This window comes from Lentinus tigrinus (assembly GCF_003813185.1).
Source record: "Lentinus tigrinus ALCF2SS1-7 unplaced genomic scaffold L226scaffold_6, whole genome shotgun sequence".
Lineage (NCBI taxonomy): Eukaryota > Fungi > Basidiomycota > Agaricomycetes > Polyporales > Polyporaceae > Lentinus > Lentinus tigrinus.
The window spans coordinates 1-18895 of NW_027137915.1; the positions used below are offsets into that span (position 1 = coordinate 1).

At 56.9% G+C, this 18895-nt stretch overlaps 8 protein-coding genes across 8 annotated transcripts; 6 read left to right on the top strand and 2 right to left on the bottom strand.

The window, feature by feature from the left end:
- Window positions 1-1643: 1643 nt before the first annotated feature.
- On the top strand, window positions 1644-2346 carry L226DRAFT_458011 (uncharacterized protein; the record flags this gene model as incomplete). The annotated part of the gene is made up of 3 exons (XM_067675417.1): window positions 1644-1796; window positions 1854-2000; window positions 2050-2346. Coding segments are annotated over 3 exons (597 nt in total), but the record flags the coding sequence as incomplete, so codon positions are not given.
- A 644-nt stretch (window positions 2347-2990) lies between these two features.
- Window positions 2991-3677, top strand: L226DRAFT_319951 (uncharacterized protein). Its single transcript, XM_067673869.1, has one exon. The coding sequence runs from the start codon at window positions 3103-3105 to the stop codon at window positions 3532-3534; it is 432 nt and encodes a 143-aa protein (XP_067537905.1). The 5' UTR covers window positions 2991-3102; the 3' UTR covers window positions 3535-3677.
- Window positions 3678-3771: 94 nt separating this feature from the next.
- On the top strand, window positions 3772-6315 carry L226DRAFT_610673 (uncharacterized protein). Its single transcript, XM_067686189.1, has 5 exons — window positions 3772-3967; window positions 4023-4507; window positions 4575-4941; window positions 4998-5925; window positions 5990-6315. Exons 1-5 carry the CDS (start codon window positions 3821-3823, stop codon window positions 6181-6183), a joined length of 2121 nt encoding a protein of 706 aa, XP_067537906.1. The 5' UTR covers window positions 3772-3820; the 3' UTR covers window positions 6184-6315.
- Window positions 6316-6871: 556 nt separating this feature from the next.
- Window positions 6872-8540, top strand: L226DRAFT_532145 (uncharacterized protein). Its single transcript, XM_067680203.1, has 5 exons — window positions 6872-7206; window positions 7531-7671; window positions 7781-7925; window positions 8000-8059; window positions 8123-8540. The coding sequence occupies exons 1-5, from the start codon at window positions 6979-6981 to the stop codon at window positions 8449-8451; spliced, it is 903 nt and encodes a 300-aa protein (XP_067537907.1). The 5' UTR covers window positions 6872-6978; the 3' UTR covers window positions 8452-8540.
- Window positions 8541-8866: 326 nt separating this feature from the next.
- On the top strand, window positions 8867-11531 carry L226DRAFT_532147 (uncharacterized protein). Its single transcript, XM_067680204.1, has 13 exons — window positions 8867-9409; window positions 9497-9630; window positions 9687-9747; window positions 9798-9869; window positions 9922-9941; window positions 9993-10050; window positions 10101-10150; window positions 10202-10325; window positions 10374-10487; window positions 10538-10832; window positions 10897-10994; window positions 11048-11283; window positions 11352-11531. Exons 1-13 carry the CDS (start codon window positions 9010-9012, stop codon window positions 11412-11414), a joined length of 1725 nt encoding a protein of 574 aa, XP_067537908.1. The 5' UTR covers window positions 8867-9009; the 3' UTR covers window positions 11415-11531.
- Window positions 11532-11654: 123 nt separating this feature from the next.
- Window positions 11655-14339, top strand: L226DRAFT_481927 (FAD-binding domain-containing protein). The gene is made up of 14 exons (XM_067676952.1): window positions 11655-12180; window positions 12249-12382; window positions 12451-12511; window positions 12571-12642; window positions 12695-12714; window positions 12773-12830; window positions 12890-12939; window positions 12996-13119; window positions 13172-13285; window positions 13346-13640; window positions 13699-13796; window positions 13850-13954; window positions 14009-14139; window positions 14194-14339. The coding sequence occupies exons 1-14, from the start codon at window positions 11724-11726 to the stop codon at window positions 14218-14220; spliced, it is 1746 nt and encodes a 581-aa protein (XP_067537909.1). The 5' UTR covers window positions 11655-11723; the 3' UTR covers window positions 14221-14339.
- A 279-nt stretch (window positions 14340-14618) lies between these two features.
- L226DRAFT_532150 (uncharacterized protein) lies at window positions 14619-17394 on the bottom strand (the record flags this gene model as incomplete). The annotated part of the gene is made up of 6 exons (XM_067680205.1): window positions 14619-14924; window positions 14995-15922; window positions 15978-16344; window positions 16412-16896; window positions 17218-17341; window positions 17363-17394. Coding segments are annotated over 4 exons (1977 nt in total), but the record flags the coding sequence as incomplete, so codon positions are not given.
- L226DRAFT_532152 (uncharacterized protein) lies at window positions 17048-18058 on the bottom strand. Its single transcript, XM_067680206.1, has one exon. It carries the CDS (start codon window positions 17613-17615, stop codon window positions 17238-17240), a length of 378 nt encoding a protein of 125 aa, XP_067537911.1. The 5' UTR covers window positions 17616-18058; the 3' UTR covers window positions 17048-17237.
- Window positions 18059-18895: the final 837 nt, after the last annotated feature.

Here is an 18895-nt window from a genome sequence, read left to right on the forward strand (position 1 = left end):
GGTGACGTATTAGCCGGGAAAGGGGGGCGGAGTTCAGGGGTAGTCGGGTCGGGGTTGTGTCGGAGAGGCGGCAGGGCGGACTTGGGCACGGGATGTGACACTTTCTTACAAAGTGTATGGCTGACATCGTCCAGATTCTACACAGAAACTCACTGCCCGCCCGACGAAGTGTCTCATTCTACAACAAACCACCTGTGCGAGCTTGGACGCCCGCTGCGAGACCAGCCAGCCTGTACAGACGACTGGACAGCGCACTACAGGCTCTATGACTCAGAGCGATGCGTCGCCTGCCCTCAGCCTTTGGAGGTATGACTTCTTGCATGCACTTCACATCACTACCTGTGAATCTCAACGAGCCTCTACAGATCCCCGGAATCGACGACAGCCAATGGCCCTCACGCAGACGCGTTCACTGAAGACTGGCGGCGTCAGCTCCGGCAGAAGGCCGCAACTCCTGTCCGCCCTAGGGAACCGACGACTCCTCAACAGAAGAAGACACCTCTGAGTCTGAAAAAGTCCAAACCCTGGGCGCCACACCAAAAAGGTTCGCATGGTCTCCTATCAGACCCCGACAGGCTCTCCTGTACCCACGCACATGAAACTGTCCACATCGCGCAACCCGGAGGAGAACTGGCTGACCCAGTCCTCTGCGCCGCGCTTCTCCTGCCTCGGGCTCAATGCTGAGGGTGTTGCCCTCCCCGTCTCCACGTGTGAAGCCCGCCGCCGCTCCACCGCATCCACGCTAAGCCACGCTTCTCGCGCAAAGCCATGCGACACGCTCTCTCCGCATTCGCGGCCTGGATCCTCCGCCTCGCGGTCGTCCACGGTCGGCTGGCATGCATCCTCCGAGTGCGAGCATCGCATCTACGTCCATGTTCACTCCTTCATGTGTATTCTATTCACATACCTTCCACTCGCTCTCATCCTATTCAGATGCATTGACTGATACATCTACAGGAACACAAGCTCAGCTCGCCGTTGACGACCTAGACCGGCAATGGGAAGACTAAGACTCTAACTTTGAGCCGGAAGGAGGCTTGACCGCGGACGATATACAGGCAGATCGCAACACCGTCCTCGGGGCCAAACGGCAACATCGTGGACGTTACCTCCATGCGTGCGATGTGCGTTCGACTTTACATCATGTGGTCGAAGTGAGCTGATTACTATGCACCCCAGAGCCTCGGAATCGATGACATGCCCAAAGCTGACGACGAACCGACCCCAGAGAAGAAGTCAAAGAGCAAGGGCAAGAAGACTAAGTCGACGAAGAAGAGCGCGAGCGCAGACACGGACGACCACAGCGACGATGCGACTGTCAACAGCAAGTCCTTGAAGTACGACTTGTTGCCTCGCTGGGCCAAACCTGCGGCGAAGACGCGGGTTGTTCCCTCGCTCTGTGAATATTTCGGCATCCAGGAAGACCCATGGTCGCTTGATACTGACGAATACTCATTGCTAGAGCTCATCCAGGCCGTCGTTGATGAGGTCTTCCCATACCAGGGCCACAATGTGACGAAGAAAGATATCGTATTCAGATGGGTGCATAGCACTGTAGCGCGTTCTCTACTTATGTCTACTGACCTTTGAACGTCGTCTAGTGCCGCCAACAAGTCTACGAGTGGCACCGCGGTTTCCAGAGACATGCCAACAACGCCGTTCGAGCTGAGATGGCCAGACGCGAAGCCGACAAGAGCCTCCCCAAAGAGGAGCGCAGCGACGCAGCCATCCGGGCGTGGGTCAAGGAGGCGATCGAGCTCGGCGGCGAGGCATTTTGGGGCCGGCCGAATATTACAGTCATATGTACATCATGCAACGTCTTCGTATGTTCCTCCGCTGATCGCTCTTCGCAGCCTGAAGAAGCCAAGGATCAGCTACAATCTCCATATGTCCTCAAGGTCATGGCTTACCATCTTGGTGCCATTCAAGGCTCGGTCTGGGTCCCCGATGGTGAAGAAAAGGCGCTCCCTGAGGGCGCTCTCGCTCTCGCCGTGTGCGCAGTACGTCTTCAGTTCCATTCAGCGTTGGATTACTCACTTATGTATACAGGTTGAGCGCGCATTCGAATGGTACAGCAAAGGCCAGGGCAGAGGCAAACCGCAACTTAGTTTCTCGAAGGACGATCATGCCGGCAAGGACACTGCGAAGTGGCATGTCACTGCAGTGGATGCATTGCTCAAAAAACCGCATCGCTTCAAACGTTTACTCGAACGTGCTCGTGCTTTGGTCACCGTGCCCGCACCGCCGCCTCTGCGCACTAGTGCCAATCGGGCCGCTGGGAATGGCTCTGTCGTGAATCGGCGGTATATCCGAGAGCGTAGCAGCTCACCTCCGGCAGCAGTTTAAGGCGACGACAATATGTATTCATGGTACCAATGTACTCATTGCTCGACAATGAGCACGTTCCGATATACTTTCCTAGCGCTCGCCCAATCGTCTGAGACTTCTGAAAGTCTGAAGCGTCTGTGAAACCATATCTTAAATTGTCTGAAGCCCAATTTCCCTCGTCTGAACGACCTCCCTCTGAATATTCTGAACATGTCTGAAATCCGTCTGAACCCGTCTGAAACGTCTGAATCAGACGTTTCAGATGGGTTCAGAGAAATCTGAAATTACTGATGGAAGCGATAGTCATAGGTACGGCGCTGGAGTAAGGAGGAAGATGAAGAAAAAGGAGGCGGCGCTCTACAACTTGCGAGACTTACCTTGTCACGTGAGCAAGCCTATTGTCTCCCCCGCCCACTCGAAGGCGTCGACGTCGCTGTTTCATTCGTCCCTTCTCTCCCTCATCCTCTTGCTGCCTCTAACCAGCTTTCGTCCTCTGGTCATCGCATATCCAGCTTGGACGGAAACTAGACTCCCCTGGAACTCATGCTAACCCTTGTACTCGCGGCAATGGACGACTTACAAGACATCCTCGATTAGGAATGTGTTCCTTCACGACGAACGACGGGCAATATAGCATCGGTCGCTGCTAGTATCACGGATGTGCTGCATTCAGTGGACACTACCGCACGGTAGTCTTTAAGCTGCGGAGCTCTGGGTGAGCTCTCCATCGTCGGGAATTACGCTGTATGTTGTCCGCTGTTGAGCTTTGTAGGTATGTCGGCCTCTACTCTGAGCCTACACGCCGTCTCGCCTTGGTCTGAACCGCGTAATGGACGTGACAAGCCGGGTCCCTCGCACAACTTACCCTTCATGGTATACCTGACGATGATCGCGGTCAGGATAACTTACCTCATGCCATCCGTGCACCTCGTGCGTCACCATTCCTTGCTCCGTGCCCTCTTCGAATGCTCTATGCTCGTCTTCAATCTTTGGGACGTACTCGCTATAGGGCATTTACGCCATCGAGCATGGCCCTGGCCTCCGTCCCCACCTCCGCTCGACGAGACATATGCTCCCCTGTCCGCCTCTGGTGGATGCATACTCTCTTCTTATACCGTTACTCTGGAGATGCGTGGGTGTTTGTCGTTCAATGCTCATCATGGCGATACCAACTTCTTTGCGTTCATGGGACCGATCGACGTGTGACGCTTTTTCAGCCACGTCCTTACGCGACGTCGCCTAGTTACCTTCGCGACGTGTACAAGGGTGCCGAGCGTTGCGACGAACTACAACACGATGAACAAGGTATTGACTTTGTGCTACTGCTAGCGCTCTCATGCTTCTGCACCTGAGTACCCGAGTGAATACAAGGTATCCCGATATGGTAAGTCCCCAGCGAACATGAACCTGTGCTCTCGCTCTGGTCCCCATCCCCGGTTCGCTGCTCTTCCTCTGACCACGAGCTGCTCTCTTCACGTCTGTATCGCTCAGGATGACCCTGCTCTCCGAGCTCTTCAATATCGCCAACAGGTTCCTTGGCGGCGGTCCTCGGAAAGACTGCCTCGACAGGTTACCCAATGAGATCCTCCTCGACATCTTCGGCCTTCTCGACATATTCGACATCATCCGTCTACGCAGGGTCTGTCCGTGAGTTCCTTTCCTTGATGTTTCGCTCACGCACCCTCTGCATGCAGGTCAGCAAGCTCTATCGCCAACTCTCCAAGGATGCCGCGCTCTGGAAGGCACTCCTCCGCCGCGCCGACATCCCTCTCCCGATCCTCCCTCCCACTTCTCAGAACACGATCGACCGCATGTCTGGCTTTGACGCAGAGCGCATCCTCGTTCGCGCCCATTCCATCACGCGCAATTGGCAGTCTCCCCACCCAAAGGCCCTCCGCGAGTGGACCTTCGATACAGCCGACTACCGCGTCCTCGATATGACCTTGCTCCCGGGCGGCAACCACCTCATCACCTCCGCCTGCAACCGTGACAGCCAGCACTACTCGCTCATCGTGTGGGACTTGGACGTCAGGGGCGCGCCGAAGATGGTTGCCGGCATCCCGACGGACTCGAAGGCGTACAACATTCAAGCCAAGTACATGACGCTGGACGGCGTGAAGTGCCTCGTGCTTGCGTATCTGCAACGGGACTATCTGCTCAAGAGAGACATCGAAGCTGCGTGAGCTCCTGCTCGTCCTCGTCCTCCGTTCTCAGATCGCTGCTGATTAGTGATTTACCCCCCGCAGCGCGCTCGGCCGAATCGAGCCTGCAGGACAGCTGAGCACGTACCACAAGATCGACACCAGGTTCCACTATGAATGTGTCGCCGGCTGTCTCTCACTCGAGAATATGCAGCGCTATGTCGACATTCCCTACCCGTACGACACGGCAGAGTACCGCGCGGAGATGAAGAAGCTACCGAAAGCATTCATCATGCTCAGAAGGATGAAGACTCGGCAGATCCTCTCCAGCCCCGTGCTCGGGGAACTATTTGGCGATCCACACCTGGTCGTCGTGAAAGGCGCGAAGGACATTGTGTTCATGAAGCTGGTGGGTGAGGGGCGGGCCCACGCCACGCTCACGTGCATGGATGACCCGAACTACGCACAGTGGGTGAGCAGCCTCTCCCTCACAAGTGATATATGCCGTCGCTCATCCTTCGTCGACAGCCGCACGCGATCAAGGCGATACAACTGCTCCCACAGGAGGACTCCGTGTTTGTCATGCGTGAGGTCGACACGCCACGCCCGATGGAGTCCCGCCGTCCGACGTACCTCTTCGAGACCTACGCCGCACTTCGCTGCGGCCACGATGTTATAAACCAGCAACAGCTCCATCAGTGTTGGGTTAGCGAAGACACCGGGAAGCTTGGCGACCTCACGCACATCTACCTGCCCGAAATGCCAACTTATATACGTTCATCTGATCTGGTCTCGCCCACCGAAAAGCCCAAGTGGGGCCAGTACGCGCGTGCTCGCCCCACACCTCCCGTGCGTGATCGCTCTGCACCGGACCCGCCCCCGCCTATCTGCATTTACGCCCACCGCTCGCACAACCCTGAAGGTGTCGTCCGCATAATCTTCCACCCGCAACGTTTTATCACGCACCTCCCGCCCACGCCTATCACCCCCACGACACCTGCTGGCGCGCCCGGTGGGGGGTCTCTCCTCGCGCCAAAACAGATAACTTATCGCCATACGCTCATGTCTAGCCGACAAGTCTTCCAGTCCGTTGGGCACCCAGACGATATCCTTCGCATCATCCCTGCGGCGACGCGCCCGCTCGTGTGTGTCTCCGACTGGGACGACCGAAGTGCGGCGACCTACGTCGCAGAGATTATACCGTTCATCGACCGCGGGTGGGAGGCGCCCGCGCGCGTCCTCGGTGATTTCGTCGTGCGCCCTCAAAAGGGTTTTTCGATTGGGACCCCGTACTTTGGCCGCGGTGAAGGCGATGGAGAGCACGACGCAGGGCCAGGCCAGCTCGGAAAGCGCGTTGTTGCCTTCGCGTGGGAGGAGAGCATCGGGAGGCTGGTTATGGCTGAAGAGGGCGTGCATGCGCTCACTGTGTTCGACTTCGCTGCTTCGCCGATGCACGGTACGTCTGTCATCATCGTTTGCGTTTTGTGTACTCTGAACTGACTTATGGCTTCGCAATCCAGAGAAACAGAGGAGAATCCGTCCGCAGGACAAAACCCCGTTCGATATGGACGTCTTGATGATGAATATGCCACCGGCCGAACCTGCTGCTCAGAGCGGCGCAGAGAAGGTGGCGCAAAGCCGGCGGCGTACACTCACTGCCGCATCCTCGTCACGTCACAGTGGGCCCAGCGGTTCTGCGGCGGCCTCTCAATGAGAACATGACCTCAACCTTCCCACCTATGAAGTTAGACGTTGACTACGAATTACAGAATGAATAGTACTAGTGCAGCATGTTTTCGGGAGTGATGGGGTTGATACTACAGTGCAAATGCAAACACACTCGTCCGAACATTGTTGTCTTTCAAAGTCGCGACCTCCTTCCGCTACTAGTACAAGGACTTTGCGACTCTCCATCATTTGTTCATCTGACGTTCTGAGTTCAGCTCGAATATCGGTGAGCAATCCCAAGTCCACTTGTCTTCGATCGTACACTCGCAGCTTCGATACAACTTCAATCCGCGCGGACACCGCATCAGGCAGTGGTTCGTTTATTGACAGCGAGGCGGGGTATCGGTGAGATCCTTGCGTCATGTCAGCCTCGTACATAGAGAGGTTAGAGTCTGTCGTCGAGGAAGCGACACCGGAATCTTGCTATACCGACCAGCTGGGTGATCTTCAGTGGTTACGGCCGCCCTGTTTATACGGGTAAAACATCGGGTCGTATATGTTTCAAGGAGTGTTTTAAGATTCCGTCACTGTTCGTTCGCGGCGCCGGTCGCGGAGGTGGTTCAGAAGTTGTGAGTTATCGAGGGTAGTAGTAGGAGGTGACCACGTGGAGGCCACGCGAGATGACGCGCCGTTGCGCCGCGCCTCCACGGCCGACGGTGCTCTTCCCTCCTTCCCAACACCTTTGCGTCCTTCTTCCTCTCGCTTCGATTTGCTCTGGCTGCTCGCTAACTATCAACGACGCCATTCATTTCTTTGGATTATTGTTCTCTGAGGTAGCGCGATGAGTGCGGCCAATATTGCGCGTAGCGTGACGCGTTCTTTGCGCATCATCGCGCTTCCGCTCACTCCGCATTGCAATGTCAAGGGCAAGCCTGTCGAGCACCTCACGTACTACCACTTCGTCACCCCTCCAGACAGCAAGAAGTCTTCATCTTGGATTAACTGGGCGGTAGTCAAGTCGTCGGACCTGTGGGCAGGACTGGGAAAGGCTAAGGAAGGGACTTGGAAGGTGCGTATCTTCTCGAGCAGTTCTGGACCTCTTGCCTGGAACAAGGCTCGGTGTGGCATAGCGATTTTGTTCTCAATGCTGCGGACATGACTGAAAACGAGGCTTTTTCGGGACTGGGGAAGGACTTGCACGACGCCTCTGCGTATAGTCGAGCACCGAGCATTGAGTCCAGCCGAAATTGATATGCTCGCTGTCAGTCACGAAAGCGCGACTTGAGATGCATTTAGGACACGAAGAGCACAAGCTCGTCTGCACAAGTCCACCGCACCACATAGCCAGTATCCACGTCCTAGTGCTTATACTAACCCAAATGTCCGCACACAGCGTAGAGCGTTCCTCTATGGTGAACGCCTGGTAGACCGCCTAGACTTCGAGGAGCTCGCGCTCAAGTCTCTCGATCCCTCGCTCGGCCCCAAGATATCCGACATCGTGCCCCACGGCCAAAAGGCCAAGAGCACGCCCGTGGTGCGTCCCTCACCTCTCCCTCTCAGACACGGTGCCAATGTGTTGACGCAGCATCTACCTGTGACGCGCTAACTCGCGCTCGCGTTTCAAATTCCTACCTGACCGGTAGCTCCCGATGGTCTACCCGTCATCCGTGTGCAGCGCGCCCATCCCGCACTTGCATTCTCTGCTCGAGAAGCGATCGCCGCGACATAAGAAGGGCTTCATCTTCTGGCTCGCGGTGTCCCCACTGACCGCGCCGTTCATGATCATCCGTACGTGCTGGCCCTCAGTGCATTTCCATCTGCTCATTTCTACCATGCTGACCCGCCCGCACTCTCCTCTCTAGCTGTGATCCCGAACTTCCCCTTCTTCTTCTGCATATGGCGCTCATGGTCGCATTATCGCGGTACGTCCCCGACGACTTGTAGTCCTGAAACAATGCGTAGCTGATGACATCCGTCTCGTGTAGCGTATAAGGCGTCGCAGTATCTCGACGGCTTCCTCCAACAAGGCGCCATCGTCCCCGAAGGGAGCCCCCAACTCGACGCCATATACGCGAAGTACGCTCCGCCCCGGCCACCACCAGAGTCGGCTGACACGACGACGTCGGAGAAGCCGCAGCCGTCGTCCGAGGAGAAGTCGTCGAGTTCGTCGAGTATTCTGCTCCTGTCGAAGGAGGCGGTACCGGAGCTGCAGAAGATGCTCGAGCTCCCGGAGGACTCGACGTTTGCGACGGATATGTATCGTGCGTTGAAGCAGGCGCGATTACGGTTAGAGGGAAGTGCGAGTGCGAAGTAGACCTGTGGGTATGTAGGACTCGGACTTGTCACGGTCATTGTACAGACAAGGTGACGAATGTAATAGAGCTCGCTCACATGAAGCGTGGTGTGTCACTTCGGTCGTATGCTTCAGGAAGGGTACTATTTTGCGACGACTACAGCTTGACTATGACTCTAATATCAACCAGGAGTTCAGTCTATGTATCCGTACCCGGTGCTTCCCAGATATCTATCGCAGCTCCTTGAGAGAGTCGAGTACATACTTGACAGCAGAAGTTAACGGTTCAGTGAACATGGCAGCGCTAGCAGACTAAGAGCCTCTCCGCGGTCGCCGGCGGCTGGGACTCGTGGACGCTCATGTGACCGTGCCTGAGACGCGCGCAATCCTCACGCGGGGAACTCGTGCTTGCCTTCCACGCTGACGTGCCTGCACTGCGACCAGCTGCGACCACAACATCATCAATAATGTTCTCATCAATGTCCCGCGATACTTCCTTCGCGGGTTCACGAGTCACGACCGACTGCCATCTGCACCAGCACCTAGAGCCGCCTCGTTCAGCACGATAATTCTCAAAGTATGCAGTCTAGTTTGTCGTATCGGACTGCTCTCGCTGCCTCGGCTCGGCGGACTCTGCGAGGGACACCTGCTCTGCGACACGCAGCGACGCTTGGCTCGCGTTGGAACAGCTCTTCCGCTTCGACCGACCGTCCTCGCCCTCAGCCAAAGAACTTGAATGCCGCATTCGCCTTCACTGTCGGCTCTCTACTCAGCGGCGCGATTGGCTACTACGTTGCCACCCAGTCAGGCCAGGCTTCGGACCGGGCGAGTGCTGAGCTGAACAGCCAGTACGGCTCGCAGGAGGACTTCCGGAACGCAATTGAAGAGCTGAAGAGGCTGTTCCCGGAGGAGGACACCGTCACCACGGATGCAGAGCACCTGGAGGAGCACGGGTTCTCGGAGAACGACTATCATCCAGGTGAGTGCCCCTTCGTCGGAGAACGTCTGAACGACTGGGTTCATTCGCTCCGTTGGCCGGAAGCGGTGGGATGAACGAATGTGATAGGTTCCAAGCCATCCGTGGTCGTGTACCCATCATCAACCGAAGACGTTGTCAAGATCGTCAAGACGGCCGTCAAGTACAAGATGCCCATCATCCCCTACTCTGGAGCCACGAGTCTGGAGGGGCACTTCCGAGCCGTGAGTCCGCCGATTGCGCGTTTCGAAGTCTATATATTTAATCCCTCCTTCTGAAGCCTACGGTGGGCGGGATTTGCGTCGACATGTCCAAGATGGACAGAATTATCGAGATCCACGGTAGGTTGGCATGGCCCTGAGCAGTGAGACCGGCTTAACAAGTCTCGCAGAGGCGGACTCGGACGTCGTCTGCCAGCCAGGTCTCCGGTGGATGGATCTCAACGAGACTTTGAAGAAGCAGGGTAGGTCCATGTGACTTGTCACCCAACTGTCGCTGACCAGTACCGCTTGCAGGCATTCCGTTGTTCTTCCCTGTAAGTCGTCGCGACGGCGAGAAGCGTCGGTCCGCTCTGACATCTTCATAGCTTGACCCTGCTCCTGGCGCGACCTTTGGCGGCATGCTGAGCACCGGATGCTCGGGCAGTACGTACAACTTCGTACCTCAGTACCACAACGTGCTGATCGTAGCCTAGCTAACGCCGTGCGATATGGAACGGCAAAGGCAGAGTGGTTCTTGAACGCGGTAAGCCCTTCGCACACAGTTCTCTCGATCTCTCGACTTACCTTTATGCAGACAGTCGTGCTGCCATCGGGCGAGGTCATCAAGACTCGCAGACGCGCCCGCAAGTCGTCGGCCGGCTTTGACACGACGAAGCTGTTTATCGGTGCGGAGGGTACGCTCGGTATCGTCACCGAAGGTGAGTCTACTTGTAGCGCTGCACGAGTAGCCTATTGACGTTTCGCAGTGACGATTCGTCTCGCTCCGCTCCTCCCCACCAACGTCGCCGTGGTTCAATTCCCCGACGTGCGGAAGGCGACAGAAGCCGTGAGCGAGATCGTCAACTCCGGCGTCGGTATCCGTGAGTCGCCCAGCGGTAACTTCTTGATCGGCCCTGACGCTCTCCTACAGAATGCGTCGAGCTCTGCGATGAGCAGTTCATGAAGGCGACGAACATCTACGGGATGTCGAGCCGGAAGTGGCCCGAGAAGGACAGTCTGTTCTTCAAGTTCCAGGGCCCCACGCCGCGAGCACTCCAGGAGACGGGGGATATTGTCAAGAAGATCGCGCAGAAGTACGGAGGGACCGGGTTTGCACTCGCGAAGAGCGAGAAGGAAGCATCGGACCTCTGGATGGACCGCAAGAACGCCCTCTACTCGAGCCTTGCGCTCATCCCGGGTGCACGTGGGTGGAGCACGGATGTCTGGTAAGCGTCCATGGGTAGCGGAGCTGTCAGATGAAGTGGACTGAACTCACCCCGCGCGTCGCAGTGTCCCCCCGTCCCGTCTTCCGGAGCTCGTGTACGGCACGAAGGAGGATCTCGAGGCGCACGGCATTGTCTACACGATTGTCGGGCACGTTGGAGACGGTGTGTTTCGCCTATGCTCGCCTTACGCACAGCGCATGCTGACACTCCTGCAGGGAACTTCCACGCGCTGCTGCTCTTCTCGAACGACGAGGAGCTCGAGAAGGCCCGCGCGGCGGTCGGGCGGATGGTGCACCGTGCGATTGCGCTCGATGGGACATGTACGGGCGAGCATGGCGTCGGGCTGGGAAAGCGCGACTACTTGTATGAGGAGCTTGGGGAGGGGACCGTCGAGCTGATGAAGACGATCAAGAAGGCGGTCGACCCGCTGAACTTGTTTAACCCCGGGAAAGTAAGTTGTCAGATTGTTCGTCGTTGGTCGTGTGCAATGTGATGTTTGCTCACGGGTTCTGGTGACAGCTTTATCCCGACACACCGAAGCCTGAGGCTGCGAAGAAGTCGGATCTTGTACCACACGCTTAGCGTACTCTGGTTGCAGTTGCACTTGCTTGCATCTATAGACTCAGCATCATCCGTGACTGTGTAAACTGCGAGCCGGCCGCGGTCGACTAGAGGGAAGCTGGCGCACGGGCCGCGGAGATCACACAGAGATCACCCATCCTGTGCGTTATACATATGTCTGATATACAGAACTAAGCGTGGGAGGGCGCAGGTGAGATATGAGCGCGGGATAAGAAGGACTGATCTTAACAGACACATCATGCTTCTGACGCAGCCAGTATAAAGACACAGGGAGCCTTCGGTGTTGACCATCATCGACCTCGCGCGAACATGCTCGTCAAGGAGGCCTCGCAGGGACTCGCACGACGGACTGGAGTCGCTGCTGCGCTGCTCGGTTCCGGGGCGAGACGCGGTATCCTCGGAGCTTCTCGTACTCCTGCAGTCTTCGTAGCCAATGCGACGAGGGCACGGGCTGGTGGCGGGAGACGCGCATCCACTACGGCCGCTGGCGAGCCGCAGCCGCGAGCTTCTCGCAATTCTAATTCTGCCCTTGCGTTCGCGTTGGGCTCCGTGGTCAGCGGCGGGCTGGCTTACTACTTTGCGACGTCGGACACGGCGGAGAGCAGCAAGACGAACACGGACTTCAACACGCAATATGGATCCCCGGAGGACTTCAAGAAGGCGGTCGAGGAGCTCCAGGAGGCGTTCAAACATGACGAGGACGCGCTGTCGACGGACGAGGATGAGTTGGAGCGACATGGCTTGGCCAACTTCGACATGCATCCGGGTGAGTGTTCTGGAGTATCTTGATTGAAGGCTGAGAGGCTGAGTTGGCGCTGACTTCGCGCACTGCAGGGACCATTCCGTCCGTGGTCGTATTTCCGACTTCGACGGAGGATGTCGTGAAGATAGTGAAGATCGCGGTCAAGTACCGCATGCCCGTAGTTCCCTTCTCCGGGGGAACGAGTCTCGAAGGGCACTTCCTCCCGGTGAGTCTCGTGGTTGCGGCGTGAGCACGTTCGTGAGCGTACTGACTCAGAACTGGTTGCGTACACAGCCGTCTATCGGTGGTATCTCGATCGATATGCATCGCATGGACAAGATTGTCGAGATCCATGGTAAGTTTCGACGGAACGCTTGCGTAGAACTAGCTTATATCTGTCTGCTCGTAATCTAGAGGCGGACTCCGACGTCGTCTGCCAGCCTGGCGTCAAGTGGATGGACCTGAATGACTACCTGAAAAAGAAGGGTGAGTTCTAAGACTCGTCGTATGGTATTGGACGATTGACATTGCGGCGTAGGGATTCCGCTGTTCTTCCCGGTGAGCTGAGTACCTCTAGCTGGCCACTGACCACACCACTCATTACCCCGTCGTATAGCTGGACCCCGGACCCGGTGCGACTCTTGGGGGAATGCTGAGTACAGGTTGTTCTGGGAGTAAGTCGCGCGTTGTGGGTCTGGGTGTACGGTACGTCTCTGACCATATGTCTTCGTAGCAAACGCGGTCAGGTACGGCACCGCTCGTGCTGAGTGGTTCCTCAACGCTGTCAGTAGCTTCGTCTTGATTCGCTCTTCCCGCGCAGCGCTCACGGCATCTGATAGACCGTCGTGTTACCATCTGGTGAGGTGATCAAGACCCGGAGACGCGCGAGGAAGTCGTCCGCAGGGTTCGACACTACGAAGCTGTTCATCGGCGCGGAAGGGACACTGGGTATCGTCACGGAAGGTGAGCCTTTCCCATTGTATTCAGAGTAACCCGTTGCTGATTTCTCGTCCAGTCACCATTCGCCTCGCACCAGTGCTACAGACGAACGTCGCCGTGGTCCAATTCCCAGACGTGCAGAAAGCGACGGAAGCCGTGATCGAGCTCGTCAACTCGGGTATCGGGATTCGTATGTGCATTTGCGTTGCTCCAGTCCGCACCACCTTTCTGACACCACGTTGCGATACAGAATGCGTCGAGCTCGTCGATGACATGTTCATGAAGGGCACGAACATGTACGGCATGTCTCCACGCAAGTGGCCCGAGAAGGACAGTCTCTACCTCAAGTTCCAGGGCCCGACGCCTCGCGCACTGCAGGAGAACGCTGAGGTCGCGAAGAAAATCACCTCCAAGCACGGCGCGACGGGATTCACGTTCGCGCGGAACGAGAAGGAGGCAGAGGATCTGTGGACCGACAGGAAGAATGCTGTCTACTCTGGGTTGGCTATGGTGCCTGGGTCGAAGGCCTGGGGCACAGACGTCTGGTGAGCACGCATGCATGGAGCGGGGAGCGGGTTGCAGAGGCTGAATGTACACCGTCAGTGTTCCGGTCTCGCGTCTTCCCGAGTTGGTCTACGAGACGAAGAAGGACCTCGCGGCACACGGTATCGTGTCTACGATCATTGGGCATGTTGGAGACGGTATGTTTCGCCTTTGATTGATTGACTTCTCGAGGCTGACGTATACGTGGTAGGGAACTTCCATGCACTACTGCTATACAGGACTCCTGAGGAGTCGGCTATCGCGTATGAAGCGGGGAAGAGGATCGTCAAGCGAGCCATCGACCTTGACGGCACTTGTGAGTATGCAGGGCTGAATGACGCAGTAGTATGCGCTAACGTTAGCGCGATAGGCACGGGAGAACATGGTGTCGGTCTTGGGAAGAAGGGGTGGTTGTATGAAGAACTTGGAGAGGGCACGATCGAGCTCATGCGGACGATCAAGAAAGCGATCGATCCACTCAATCTCTTCAACCCAGGGAAGGTGAGATCGTACCTGACGCTTCTCTGCTGATACTCACTCGTTCGTTCACGCCAGTTGTACCCCGACAAGCCGTCCAAGTAGGAGTCGTATGTTCTCTAGCGGGCTGTCTTGGCTCCCGTCTCGTTCCTTGATGGATGATGTATTAGTCGGAAGATGTCTACATGTTGTGGATGTTCAATGTCACTCCAACCTACGCGCACTGATTCTCGACTACACGTACGTCCGAGTTGGTTGCGCAGCTCTGTCCGCTCACGACCGCTCGAGACTACGAGCCTGACAGGACGTGAAGCTGAGTACGGACCGATCCTCGTGGACGCTCCGCGCGTGCAGGCCAGGTCGTCCTCTGTCGTGCTTGCCGGAGACCCTTCATGTTCAAACCCGATGCTCGCGAGGTCGGCCATCGGTACTTGATGAGCTTGACATTCGTAGCAGACGGAGGTCAAGGACTTCTGATACTGTTCGGACGAGGTAGTTTGTATCACCAGTGGATCGCCTAGTATCATTCCCAGAAACATGCCGTTGTTACACTCTTCAGTTCGTAAGTTCGTAGTCAATGTCAATAATCATGAGCAGGTTGAAATCATGTTGTCATCGAGACGCCACCGCAGAGCTACTGGGCCCAGCGCGACGTGACGAGGATGCGGCAGCGAGTGCACGCTGCCGGCCCCTCTGCGCCACCCTTCCTGCACCGCTCTGAGCAGCAGGTTCGGCTGGTGGCATATTCATCATCAAGACGTCCATATCGAACGGGGGTTTGTCCTGCGGACGGATCCTCCTCTGTTTCTCTGGATTGAGAAGCCATAAGTCAGTTCCGAGTACACAAAGCGCAAACGATGATGCACAGACGGTACGTACCATGCACTGGCGAAGCAGCAAAGTCAAACACAGTGAGCGCATGCACGCCCTCCTCGGCCACAACCAGCCTCCCGATGCTCTCCTCCCATGCGAACGCAACAACGCGCTTTCCGAGCTGGCCCGGCCCCGCGTCGAACTCCCCATCGCCTTCACCGCGGCCAAAGTACGGCGTCCCAATCGAGAATCCCCTTTGGGGGCGCACAACGAAACCATCGATAATGCGCGGGGGAGCCTCCCACCCGCGGTCGATGAACGGCATTATCTCTGCGACGTGGGTCGCCGCGCTTCTGTCGTCCCACTCCGAGATGCACACGAGCGGACGCGTCGCCGAGGGGATGATGCGAAGGACGCTGTCTTCGTCCCTGACGTGCTGGAAGATCTGTCGGCTGGACTTGAGCGTGTGACGATAGGTTATCTGTCTAGGCGCGAAGAGAGACTCCACGCCGGACGCGCCAGCGTGTGTGGTGGGGGTGATGGGCGAGGGCGGCAGGTGGGTGACGAAGTGCTGCTGGTGAAAGGTGATGCGCATGAAACCTCCGGGGTTCTGTGCGCGGAGGGCGTAGATGCATATGGGTGGTGGCGGATCCGGTGCAGAGAGAGCATGCACGGAGGGCGTGGAGCGAGCACGCGCGTACTGGCCCAGCTTTGGCTTGACGACGGGGGAGACCAGGTCGGCAGAGCGTATGTAGGGTGGCAACTCGGGAATGTAGATGTGCGTGAGGTCGCCCAGATTCCCGCTATCACTCGTAGCATTATACTGGGGAGAATGTTGCTGGTTTATCACCTTATAGCCGCACCGCAGGGCGGCGTAGATCTCGCAGAGGTACGTCGGACGGCGGGACAGCATCGGGCGTGGCGTGTCGACCTCACGCATGACAAACACGGAGTCCTCCTGTGGGAGCAGTTGTATCGCCTTGATCGCGTGCGGCTGTCCAACGCAGGATGAGCGACGCGCATATCGCTGTGAGGGAGAGGATGCTCACCCACTGTGCGTAGTTCGGGTCGTCCATGCACGTGAGCGTGGCGTGGGCCCGCCCCTCACCCACCAGCTTCATGAACACGATGTCCTTCGCGCCTTTCACGACGACCAGGTGCGGAAAGCCAAACAGCTCCCCGAGCACGGGGCAGGAGAGGATCTGCCGAGTCTTCATCCTTCTGAGCACAATAAACGCCTTCGATAGCTTCTTCATCTCCTCGCGGTACTCTGCCGTGTCGTACGGGTAGGGGATATCGACGTAGCGCTGCATATTCTCGAGCGAGAGATAGCCGGCGACACATTCGTAGTGGAACCTGGTGTCGATCTTGTGGTACGTGCTGAGCAGTCCTGCGGGCTCGATCCGGCCGAGCGCGCTTCAGGGGATAAATCACTAATCAGCGGCGATCTGCGAAAAGAGGACAAGGACGAGGACGGGCTCACGCAGCTTCGATGTCCTTCTTGAGCAGATAGTCCCGTTGCAGATACGCGAGCACGAGGCACTTCTCGCCGTTCAGCGTCATGTACTTGGCTTGAATGTTGTACGCCTTCGAGTCCGTTGGAATGCCGGCGACCATCTTCGGTGCGCCCCTGACGTCCAAGTCCCACACGATGAGCGAGTAGTGCTGGCTGTCACGGTTGCAGGCGGAGGTGATGAGGTGGTTGCCCCCCGGGAGCAAAGTCATGTCGAGGACGCGGTAGTCGGCTGTATCGAAGGTCCACTCGCGGAGGGCCTTTGGGTGGGGAGACTGCCAATTGCGCGTGATGGAATGGGCGCGGACGAGGATGCGCTCCGCTTCAAAGCCAGACATGCGGTCGAGCGTGTTTTGAGAAGTCGGAGGGAGGATCGGGAGAGGGATGTCGGCGCGGCGGAGGAGTGCCTTCCAGAGCGCGGCATCCTTGCTAAGTTGGCGATAGAGCTTGCTGACCTGCAGAGCGTGCGTGAGCAAAACATCAGGGAAAGGAACTCACGGACAGACCCTGCGTAGACGGATGATGTCGAGTATGTCGAGAAGACGGAAGATGTCGAGGAGGATTTCGTTGGGTAACCGGTCGAGGCAGTCTTTCCGAGGACCGCCGCCGAGGAACCTGTTGGCGATATTGAAGAGCTCGGAGAGCAGGGTCATCCTGAGCGAGACAGAGGTGAAGAGAGCAGCTCGTGGCCAGAGGAAGAGCAGTGAACTGGGGATGGGGTCAAGAACGAGAGCGAGGACGTGATCATACAAGGTTCATGTTTGCTGGGGACTTACCATATCGGGATACCTTGTATTCACCCGCGTACTCGGGCGCAGAAGCATGAGAGCGCTAGCAGTAGAACAAGGTCAATACCTTGTTCACGGTTTTGCGCTTCGTGGCAACGACCAGCACCCTTGTGCCAACGCTCAGTGCCCTTGTACACGTCGCGAAGGTAACTACGCGACATCGCGAGGGTAAAGGACGTTGCTTCGAGAATCGTCACACGAGCGAAGCTGGGGTGGAAGGCAAGGCCGCCCTCAATCATACGATATGCAACATAGCGAGTAGTTCCAGAAATTGAAGCCGAGCGTAGAGTGATCCAAGAGACCACGGGAACGAAGAAAGATGATGCACGATGTGCGCGGTGGTGGCTGACAGTGGTAGGGGGTAGGCTTATCCTGCCCGCCATCATCGTGAGGCCGATATAACAAGTGAACTTGAACGCCGGTATACCAGGAAGAACAAATGATACAATGTGACCGCACTTTCCATGTCCAGCACGTTGCCCGGACGAAGACAAAAACGCGTGTAGTCTCAGAGTCAAGGCCTACCTGCGAAGCTCAAAAGCGGACAACATGCAGCGTAACTCCTGATGATCGTAGACGCACCTGGAGCTTCACACTACAATAGGGTAGTACCCACTCAATATAGAGTGTATCCGTTGTGCCAGCAGCGGCCTACGCAGTATTGCCCGTCTTCCTCGCCGTGGTTTCCCAATTCGGGATTTCTTGTAAGTCGTCCATGGCCGCGAGTACAAGGATTTGATGTTAACACAACCTGGGAGTCTCCCTGTCTGCTGGATGGAGGACGAAGGCTTGCTAGGAAAGGCAGTCAGGAATCGGAGGAGGAACAAGGAGACGGACGAACGAAACTTGAACGAAGATCGACGACGACTCGAGAGACAGACAATAGGCTTGGTTATTGCTCACGTGACAAAGTAAAGCGCCGCACCTTGTCGAGCGCTAGCGCTGCCTGCTTCTTCATCTTCCTCCTTACTCCAGCGTCATACCTATGACTTTCACTTCGACTCGTCGTCTCTACACGTCTACGGAAACGTTCGCCGTACACAGCGATGGTGCATGCTCACAAAGTCGCCGTCAATCTTGACTCGGAGGAAAGGCACCTATCCGGTACGTTGTCTGCAGCTTCCGTCGTCCAATGGGTTCGTTCTGTGCACTCATCACCTCTCGTAGGAACTCTCTCCTCGCTCTCCATCGCTGTCCTGGTCGATTCGACACCGGAATAAGAGGTGAATGGCTCGATTCCATTTCTAGACCCACTGCCTCTCCGCCGCGACGACGCCCTATCGCTCGTTTCACGGACGTCCTCGAGGTGTTCGGAGCAGAGGTGGCTCCCTCTGTGACAGCTGTTCGAGATAACCACATACCGCAAACTCATCGTCGCCGGGACGTGTCCTGTGTGGACGTGTCCCTGGGTGTGTCTGGTGGTCCTCTCCGATTCGGACAGAACGCGAAGGGGCTCCTACTGAGGTTTTGGTGGGAGCGAGGGGGCAGCAACATGCTGCCGCACGAGATGTGGGCGTGCCGATCCGTATGGATCCCTACCTTATGGCAGTCCGAATGACTGTGTGCCTTAAGCAGGGCCTCTGCAACCGTCCGCAGAGTATCTCTTGCAGCAATGTCATAGAGTATGAGGGGCGACTTCGTGTCTCTTCGGCGTGGTGTCTGTATC

Excerpts from the sequence above, each read along its gene's own strand:
- L226DRAFT_481927 (XM_067676952.1), top strand. The coding sequence starts at position 11,724 with ATGCTCGTCAAGGAGGCCTCGCAGGGACTCGCACGACGGACTGGAGTC. Across the intron at positions 12,181-12,248 it reads CAACTTCGACATGCATCCGG|GGACCATTCCGTCCGTGGTC; the intron begins GTGAGTGTTCTG and ends CGCGCACTGCAG. Across the intron at positions 13,955-14,008 it reads CATCGACCTTGACGGCACTT|GCACGGGAGAACATGGTGTC; the intron begins GTGAGTATGCAG and ends TTAGCGCGATAG.
- L226DRAFT_532147 (XM_067680204.1), top strand. The coding sequence starts at position 9,010 with ATGCAGTCTAGTTTGTCGTATCGGACTGCTCTCGCTGCCTCGGCTCGG. Across the intron at positions 9,631-9,686 it reads TGGAGGGGCACTTCCGAGCC|CCTACGGTGGGCGGGATTTG; the intron begins GTGAGTCCGCCG and ends CTCCTTCTGAAG. Across the intron at positions 10,488-10,537 it reads CAACTCCGGCGTCGGTATCC|AATGCGTCGAGCTCTGCGAT; the intron begins GTGAGTCGCCCA and ends GCTCTCCTACAG.
- L226DRAFT_610673 (XM_067686189.1), top strand. The coding sequence starts at position 3,821 with ATGACCCTGCTCTCCGAGCTCTTCAATATCGCCAACAGGTTCCTTGGC. Across the intron at positions 3,968-4,022 it reads ACATCATCCGTCTACGCAGG|GTCAGCAAGCTCTATCGCCA; the intron begins GTCTGTCCGTGA and ends CTCTGCATGCAG. Across the intron at positions 5,926-5,989 it reads CGCTGCTTCGCCGATGCACG|AGAAACAGAGGAGAATCCGT; the intron begins GTACGTCTGTCA and ends TTCGCAATCCAG.
- L226DRAFT_532145 (XM_067680203.1), top strand. The coding sequence starts at position 6,979 with ATGAGTGCGGCCAATATTGCGCGTAGCGTGACGCGTTCTTTGCGCATC. Across the intron at positions 7,207-7,530 it reads CTAAGGAAGGGACTTGGAAG|CGTAGAGCGTTCCTCTATGG; the intron begins GTGCGTATCTTC and ends GTCCGCACACAG. Across the intron at positions 7,672-7,780 it reads AGGCCAAGAGCACGCCCGTG|CTCCCGATGGTCTACCCGTC; the intron begins GTGCGTCCCTCA and ends CCTGACCGGTAG.
- L226DRAFT_532152 (XM_067680206.1), bottom strand. The coding sequence starts at position 17,615 with ATGATGGCGGGCAGGATAAGCCTACCCCCTACCACTGTCAGCCACCAC.
- L226DRAFT_319951 (XM_067673869.1), top strand. The coding sequence starts at position 3,103 with ATGTCGGCCTCTACTCTGAGCCTACACGCCGTCTCGCCTTGGTCTGAA.